Raw genomic sequence first — 9,312 nt, 5'->3', positions numbered from 1 at the left:
CTAACTTTATGACTGTATTTTGTGTGATGTAGTCCAAGCGGTAAAAAATGGCAGTTTATTAATGTTTTTCATCTCTATTCGCAGTTGCAAAGTTACAGTTTGAAACAATTTTTTTATTTACAGCAATGATGAAAACTCTCTCCTTGGCTATCTAACTGCTGGAGAAACATTTCATACTGACACATCAAAACGAGTAAGCACCACTTTTAATTTCAGACAATGCTCATGAGAACTTTTCAAATCCCAGTCTTAAAACATCATTAACTTTTCACTATGATATTGGTCTACAAGAGCTAACTCGAAAAACAAAGGCAAAGCACTTGTCTGATTGTGTCCTTCACCGCTTGTCTGACTTCATCTAGCTTCCAACAGTAAAGAATCGGGTTTAATGACGAGTTGAAGTAAACTAAAGTGGCTGCATAATTCCCAGCATGATAAAGAGATGCAGATAGTCCACTCTTAGCCAGCAAAGCCTGCACTATACAATTGGGAAGCTGACAAGCGACCAGAGTCAGTTGCAGCCATATTGCACTGGACACTGCCCTTTTGTATCGCGCTATGTTAAGTTGATTTGTTTGGTTCGGTTGTTGAACATGGTCTTGTACTTGATTTTGATGATGACGGAGGGTGAGGAAAATCTTTGTGTAACAGGAAATAGAGGTTATAAGACACAGTGGTGTATTGATGATGCCATACCGTAAGGTTATGAGGGGATTCCAAAACCACATTGCTGAAAAGACAGCGGGCAAAAGCCATAAGGTAATAACGATCACGTAGGCTCGATTTAAAGTTACAACTTGTCTGTATCTCAGTCCCAACAACAGGGCGAGAAGTCTGTCCACGCTTATTGCAGTCAGAGTCTCGATCGACACTCCACACAGAATATAACCTGTTATGAAATTTGCCGCTATAAGGTAAGGACAAGCATTCCAATGTTGATTCACCACAGATATCCAATAAGTAACATTCAGAGGCTCTGCAATAAGACCAACACAGAGATCAGTTGTTGCAAGGCAACGAAGCAAGAGTTTGGACGGCGGATGAAGCGAAGATTCCTTCTGGAGAGCAATTAGGATCAGAGCATTCCCAAGAAATGCAGTAACGGACAAGAAAGAGTTTAAAACTGATAGAAATGTCAACCGGCCGTGCGGTCCAGCAGTTAATTCGGGCGAACAAAATAAGTCTTCGAACGTTTTCTGATGTCCATCTCCAGTGAAGTTTGGTGCTGCCATACCGATCTGCAAAATAGCTATTTGTAGTTTATCTTGAGTCAATAGCGAAACTTCTCAATGTAGTAAAGTTACGGCGCAGTTACCTGCCACCACAGTAACTGATCTGGCATGAGGAACAATCCAAAAGCCTTTTTTATTTATTTCCCCAAAGGTCAATATGTGGATCATTGACAGTTTGGGAAGAAGACCTCAAAGCATCTTTTGTTGTATTGTTGTAATATATTCTTGGATTGTATTGTTTACAAAATTAGTATGTAAATTATTCAAAGCTGGCCTGGTCGTGAATTTTTTTTAAAGTCATTTTCGCATGTGCTTGTGAGAGATGGATGCAAGTACAACTAACTCCCGTTTTAGAGTTTCAAGAACAGTCGAAAATGGTCAAAATTATCATGCAACATCTGTGGATGTTGCATGATGTTATAGTCGTTTGGCCAAGTTCGTTCTACAATGTTGCGCCCGGGCATGCGCACTAGTTCAATTTTCACTACCCAACATGTCGCAATAGGGTGGCCAAACGCGCGCAACATGTTGCACCCAACAATGTTGCGATATGTTGCTTTCAAATGTTGCGATCGTTTGGCCGGAGCTTGTGAATGTTGTGTTGACATGTTGCGATCGTTTGCCGGAGCTTGACGTCAGTTTGGTGTTTTCTGACGCCGTAATTGACACGTGTTTATCACTAGTCTAAACAAGTTCAGACGCCTTACACACCATAAGCTGCGAGAATACTTTTGGAGATACATGTGGATGTACATAAATTGCAACCTCCCCAGCCTCCTCAGACGAAGACTAATGAAGGAAAAAAATACCTAGGCTTAATTAATCCACAGAGTTAAGAGCAAGTGAGAATGAAGGGTAAAACAATCTATTCCCTATACAGGCCATATTTTTAAGGCAATCCCTGTCAAGCTATGTTTAGATCACTCTTGGGGTGTTTACCATTTGTCAGAATGAACCAAATGAGATGGCGCTTGCCATTTACAATTCGATTTCCCGTAATTGTTTTCGGCTGATGAGATACTGGAGACTGGAACATTTACCAAATGGTAAGGAAATTTCAGTCATTCCGTTCTGAACAGAAACAGAAGAAGACTACCGCTGGAGGTAGTCTACAATTTACGAACGGATTTTCCGGAAAATTACTGTTCCATTTGACTTTCAACCTAAATTTCCGGATTTTTTTTGCTAAATGGAAAATCTCAAGAAGTTGTAGAAATAATTAATGCATTATCATATATCATATATTTACATGCATTATCATATATCATCCTCCAAGGGAACTTCCACACAACACTCGTGGAAACATCGTTAGAAAACTGGATATCATATCTAAATATAACTTAAGAATGAGGACTGTATGTAACTGTCTTACCCTTAATATGTGCGTACACCATGTTAAACTGCTTTGGTCTGGTTGTCCCCTCCCTCGAGCAAAAGGCTTGGAGGTAGACTCTGTGAGGTATCCAAAAGGTTGAAATTATTCAGCTTTTGAACAATCGAAATTTTATTTCAAAATTTTTAGGCCAGAAAAGATATCAGCGTGTTTTGGCTAATTTATTCACTATGTATATTACATCGAGAGGACTGGGTCTTAACTTCTTTTACTTCCTTTTACTTCAATGCCTAATTATGATAACAATACAGCATAACGAGGACTTACTTAAAATGGTTGAATAACAAAGCAAAGTGAATCCATCAATGACCCGTAAATTGCGCCTTATTGAGGAGACGTTTCAGCTAAGTGAGTCCGCCATCTTCTTTGTTATAACTAATGGAAGCTAGGGAAAGTACAAATTTGATTGAGATTTGTCGATTAGTTACTCTCCTCAGTCGGATGGGTTTAACAGGGCGCGTATTGGGAATGTTTCAATACATACTCCACCGGGAACCCTCACTTCAAATTAGTGGAAGTCGGGTGAAAGAGGCCACGTGTATTTTAAATCGTGGTGGGCATTTTGAATTTCAAATACGAGGGTTGTCGCCGTTCTAATGCGTGGTTTGAAGCCGTAAATGTATGGAGTGTGGGTTCGGAAATTCTTCGGACATCCGATTGCATCTGAGTGACTTTCGATTTGGAGTTCCGAGAGGTGTCAGTTTACTTCTCCTTTCCAAAACTCACATCAGATAACCGAGTGTTAAAATTCAAAATGTCCGCTGCACCGCAGGTCCAGATTTATCATTCATTCGTCCTCTGATTTGATTTGTTTAAAGCTTAGCTGATCGAGCTTTCAAACGATTACTCATTTACTGTGTGACTGAGCGATAAAATCACGAACACCCGCGCGTTCATTTACACAGCAGTGCAAATTAAAGAGTAACGATGAATTTGGCTTCTCCCAGCCAATCACTGTAAAGTATTTTTCTCAGTCATTTAATGAACATGAGTAAGCACCAGGAGAAATTCTAAAATCTTAATCTTTAAACATAATGAAATTATTCTTCTTTCATTGTTCACTGAGGTCTATAAGATCTACGTCGAAAAACAGTGACAAAGCAATTGTCTGATTGTGTCCTTCACTGCTTGCCTTATTTCTTCTATCTTCCAACAGTAAAGTATCGGGTTTAATGACGAGTTTAAGTAAACTAAAGTTACTGTATAACTGGAGGCATGAAGAAAAGGTGAAGATAGTCCATTACTAGTCACCGAAGCCACTACTATACCATGGGGAAGATAACAAGCGACCACCGCCAGTTGCAGCCATATTGCAGTGGACATTGCCTTTTTGTATCGCGCTATGTTCAGTTGATTTGTTTCGTTCGGTTGTTGAACATGGCCTTGTACTTGGCGATGACGGAGGGTAAAGCTCGCAGCGATCATTATCTCGAACATTCATCCAGATACGTTTGCCTTTGGGTCTTATCTCTTTTAAAATTGTCTTTATAGGTCTCTGAGATCAGTTTTTGCAATTGAAATAGGGTATCAGGCTGCAAATGAGCATTTAAAGCAGATGTTTATTTTGAATAATACATCGTACATCGGGTTGAACATCAGGCGTTTGGCAAGCACAGACAACGCACGCAACAAAAAATCAAATAATAAATCAGTATCGAAAAATATCTTTGAGAAAGCTAGTAGAATGCGTAGCTGACGAAATACTTGGAGTAATTACTTACCTTAACTTAGCCTATCTCAACAAAAACAAAATGGACTGAAATGGCACATCGCTTTCTTGCTGCTCCCTTCTGCTACAGAACTATGTGATACCGATCGATAAATTGAAATGAGTACGCACCGCTTGAATTTAAGACAAGCTTTAGGAAACCTTAAAAAAGCCTAATCTGTAAACATCATTAAAAGTTTTTTTTCTTTCATAATTTGCCTAGGTAAACAAGAGCTAAGTCGAAAAACAACGTCATAGCACTTGTCTTACTGTGTCCTTCGCTGCTTGTCTGACGTCTTCTATCTTCCAGCAGTAGAAAATCGGGTTTAATGACGAGTTTACGAAAACTAAAGTGAATGCGTAACGCCAAGCGAAATAAACAGACGAAATCTGTCCACTATTAGGCGCCAATACCGTCACTACGCCATAAGGTAGATAACAAGCGACCAGCGTCAGTTGCAGCCATATTGCAGTGGACACCGCCTTTCTGTATCGCGCTAAGTTCAGTTGATTTGTTTGGTCTGGTTGTTGAGCATGATCTTGTACTTGATTTTGATGATGACGGAGGGCGAGGGATATCTTTGTATAAGAAAAGACCGAGGTTACCAGACACAGAGATGTCACTATGATACCACACCACAAGGTTATCACGGGACTCCAAAACCACATTGCTGAACAGACAGTGCACACAACCCAAAAGGTAATAACGATCACGTAAGTTCGCTTTAAAGTTACAACTTGTCTGTATCTCAGTCCCAACAACAAGGCGAGAAGTCTGTCCACGCTTATTGCAGTCAGTGTCAGCACAGACACTCCACAGAAAATATTAGCTGTTGTAAAGCCTGCGGCTGATGTGTAGCGACAAATATTCCAATATTCATTCACTACAGACATGCAATTGGTAACAAAGAGAGGCTCTGAAATAATACCAACACAGAGATCAGTTGTTGCAAGGCAACGAAGCAAGAATTTGGACGGCGGATGAAATGAAGACTCCTTGTGAAGAGCAATTAGAATCAGAGCATTCCCAAGAAATGCAATAATGGACCGAAACGAATTTAAAACTAAAATAAATGTCAAGTGGCCGCCACCAGGTAATCCTGGGGAACATAATAGTTGTTCAACCGTTTTCTGCTGTCCATTTTCAGCAGGGTTTGCTATTGCCATATTGATGTGCAAGATAGCTATTTGAACCTTAACTGCAAGCTGGAATCGGTTTACTATCAATGTGTAAACTTCTCAGTATGTAACGCAGCAAAGTGACGAGGCACCTTTTAGGCAACAATCAAAACCCTATTTTATGATCGGCGTCCTATTAGCATGTTAATACACAAATCATTGATCATTACAATTTGGTTTAAGCAGCTGCTTTAAGTCCAAACGCCGCTTCAGTAATGCGTCGAACCTAACTCGATAATTATAGGTTCGACCTTTGGAGCGAAGGTTGATTCAGACGGCGTACTTGCGTCGAACTTAACTCGAGAAGCCCGTAGTAAATTATTTTCGTGTGGAGTGGAGTGAAGAGGCGTTTGGATCGGGCCTCAGTAAACAATTAATGTATAGTCAAAGGCCTCAAACAGTCTATTTGCAAATGTGTCATTAACGACTAATCACAAGATTACTCGCGAGCAATTTGCAATAAACAAGCATTTCTACAGCCTCGTGTAATTTTGTTAACCTTTGAAAAATTTATGCGTGCTTATTTATTCTAAAAACGTAGCCTTAGGTGACAACTGTCATTAAGCATTTAAACTGAGATCATTCATGGAATTTCCTTTTTCTGAACGTAACAGCTCAGTTTTTTCAATGCAAATGACTTACGGAACTTTTTGAGGATGTCGATCACGCTTCTCCAATTTTTTCATTCCATCAAAACTAAGCCTCACCGCTAGATTTATTACGCCGAATTTAGCAAATATGCAAATTTCATGAGAATTCGTTGGAAACTCATGAATATATGAAGCCCAAACTTACTAATTTTTACAAAGAAATGTATGACAGGGGGTAACAAGTGCCTTTTGGCAAGATGAATTGATCTAGGGAGATGTTTTTGGGTTAAATATTGGAAAATATAATAAATTGGAAACACTATCGATATTACGTGGAATCGTAAAAAGCTCAATTTTCTAAAACCCGCTTCATTCCCTGTACGTTGATAACAAAGAATTACACGCATTATGCAAAACCTCCGAGCCTTGCTACCGATCAAGGAAATGGTAAAATTTGTCCGTTTTAAAACTGTTTGAATCTATCGACGGGGAAAATCATTTCCTGTTTTCAGTCTCCATTCAAAATGTTTATCTTCATTTTTCCAAAATACATTTATCTCATTCCAGTTCAGACAAGCGCATAAGTAGTTTTAAAATGCACAAGCTACCTATACGAATGCAGTAAGATGATGATAATGAGCGTTTTTGTTTTGAAAACGTTTCAAAGGCGCTATTTAACAGCACTTGTACCAAAGACAGGGGGACTGCCTGGAAAGAAAGATGCTTACTTCAAAACCCTTTGTTTTTAATATATTGCACAGTTTGGGGCGTTTAACGAATACCCGCCGCGTTTACATCAAATAGCTTAACATTTAAAAATTCAATTATTCTCAAATTCTAAACAGATTTAAGGTTGTAGGCCCTCAATAACAAAGCTTCGAAAATTTATGTTCATCATAGATTACTGCCTCACATTAAGGCACACTTCACCTGTCAAATTTAATTGTTGGATGCTGATTCAAATCTCATTTCACCACAAAATATGCGGTACATATGCGCCATCTTGAACAACAGTTTAAAGCGTTGATATTCCGTTTGAATGAATCGAATTCTTAATTTTCTCGAACTTACGGCCGTAGTGTCGATTACATCTCCTACACATCCCTATTTTATTTCATAAATATTCAACAAATCATAGCTTTGTGAATACGTGTTATTTGCTCATTGTGATAATAGGTTTCTGGCCCGGGAAAGCACTTTTCTTCAAACATGGGGAAACTGTCTCGCTGGAGGGAGGTCGGGATCTGCTATAGGGATGTTATCCTCAGAGATATCAACAGCACACAGAACTGGTCAGTATTAATTAAAATATAGCTTAAGGCTGCTAATTTTTGTCCATAGATCAAATGTGAGGTTCATTCACTCATCTCTGAGATGTTGCCATCATTTTCAAGCAAATTGGCCTCATCTCACGTTTACTGATAACGTCTATCAAAAACTGAAAATGTTCATACAGCATGTTAAACTGGTCTGGCTTGTTTAGTCAGGTTGTTTTGTCTCTTCACTCGAGTAAACATTCCTCTGAGGATCATGTTATAAAACTCTCCAGAGAGCTAGTCAATGCTGAGAGCAAGTCGGTGTGCCTCACATAAAAGCGAAATTCTACAGCTTTTTAAATATTTTCTTGCCGGTTCTGCAACGATGTTAATTTATGCATGTGAAGTTAATTTATACAGTTAAGTTTACATCTGTGATTCCAGATGTGTTCGCTCGTTTCACTTGATGTGTACCCTCGGCTTACAAGATTAAATGTTGTGTTTAGAGGCTCTGGTGCTTCGTTGTCTGTCTTAGCGAATACGTTAGGAGGTGTCAGAAGTTAAAACCGGTTTCTACATTTGTTGCCATCGAGGAATTACCCCTCAGTGTACGGGAAAGTGTTCTGGAGAGAGATTTGTTCGCAAGCACGTGGTCGAGCAACTCTGATCTGCGAACTGTTATTCTCGAGGATAGTCTCCAATCTCGGCTGTGTTCTGCAATAGCCACTCGACAGCTTCTTCACAAAGAATAGCGGAAGAAAACGGTGAGTGGAATTGTCTTGTGTTTTCGGAAGGAAATCTCTGCTGAAGAAATCTAGCTAACTTCTAATACTAAGTATGCCACCGAAACCCTAGCGCTGCAGCGAATCTGTGCAAGTACAAGAAGCCGTCGCACAACCAAATCTGGTAGAAATCCCGATAAACATCCCATCGCCCTGAAAATTAGAGCTCACAGGGGATTTGGCGACGAACTGGAAGAAATTCCGCCGTGCTTGGAACAACTATGAAATAGCTGCACGTCTAAAAGATCCTGAAAACCTAATGTAAATAAATCGCTGAGAACTGCCACACTGTTAACCTGCATTGGCTCAGATGCTCCAGATGTGTACGAAGGCTTAACTCGAGAATGAAAACGATAAGAAGGACATTGATATTGTTCTCCAAAAGCTACTGCGTCAGTGCATCGGAAAGACAAACGAAATCTACGAGAGATATCGATTCAACAAGAGAGACTAAGAGCCAAACGAATCTCTGGAAGCTTACGTCATGGCACTGCGCACGTTGGCTAAGACATGTCACTTCGGAGAGTTAGAGAACAGTCTAATTAGAGACAGGAATTTCATTGGAGTAAGAGACAATCATGCACACAAGAAGCTCCTACAAGTCTCCAAACTCACACTGAAGGAATGCATTGATATCTGTAGATCAAATGAGACCACAATCCAACAATTGAAAGAAATTAATCAGGAGGAAGTCAGCACCGTTAGTCAGTCCAATGAAAAGAAACCTCTGCCCTCCAGAGGAGAGAGAGAAATCCGCTGCAAGTTCTGCGCCAAAACGCATGTCTGGAACAAGCTTAAATGTCCTGCGTGGGGTAAGACTTGCTCTAACTGTGGAATTCAAAGCCACTTCACGGTGGTCTGCAAAACCAAACCGCCTCCACCCGGTTCGGCCACATCCTCTAAACCTCCCATACCGAGACATGCCCGCAAGCCAGTGCATGCAGTGGAGGATTCCGGATTTGATGAATATGTTGCTTGTGTCGATGTCAAGGAACAAATCTGTGCTGTAAAAAATCCTGATCGCAAAGAGAAACTGCTTATGGTAATGCTGTTAAATGGTCATTTTACAGTAAATATCTTAGCTGAAGAGTCTTTCAAAGAAGTATATGATGAAGACAGTCTACCCCTGCTGGACAATGCAGAAGTAACTCTTGTTATGTACAACAAAACTG

General features: G+C 40.0%; 2 protein-coding genes across 2 annotated transcripts; both read right to left on the bottom strand.

The window, feature by feature from the left end:
- Window positions 1-293: 293 nt before the first annotated feature.
- Window positions 294-1,232, bottom strand: LOC145483178 (melanocyte-stimulating hormone receptor-like). The gene has a single exon (XM_081461766.1). The coding sequence runs from the start codon at window positions 1,230-1,232 to the stop codon at window positions 294-296; it is 939 nt and encodes a 312-aa protein (XP_081317892.1).
- A 2,379-nt stretch (window positions 1,233-3,611) lies between these two features.
- LOC145482493 (melanocyte-stimulating hormone receptor-like) lies at window positions 3,612-5,500 on the bottom strand. The gene is made up of 2 exons (XM_081461094.1): window positions 4,595-5,500; window positions 3,612-4,053 (listed from the first exon to the last, which is right to left on the bottom strand). Exons 1-2 carry the CDS (start codon window positions 5,498-5,500, stop codon window positions 3,703-3,705), a joined length of 1,257 nt encoding a protein of 418 aa, XP_081317220.1. The 3' UTR covers window positions 3,612-3,702.
- Between the last annotated feature and the right edge of the window lie 3,812 nt (window positions 5,501-9,312).

This window comes from Orbicella franksi, chromosome 3 (assembly GCF_964199315.1).
Source record: "Orbicella franksi chromosome 3, jaOrbFran1.1, whole genome shotgun sequence".
Lineage (NCBI taxonomy): Eukaryota > Metazoa > Cnidaria > Anthozoa > Scleractinia > Merulinidae > Orbicella > Orbicella franksi.
Note: the sequence above shows the minus strand (reverse complement) of the source record. Positions and strands in the feature narration are given on the sequence as shown.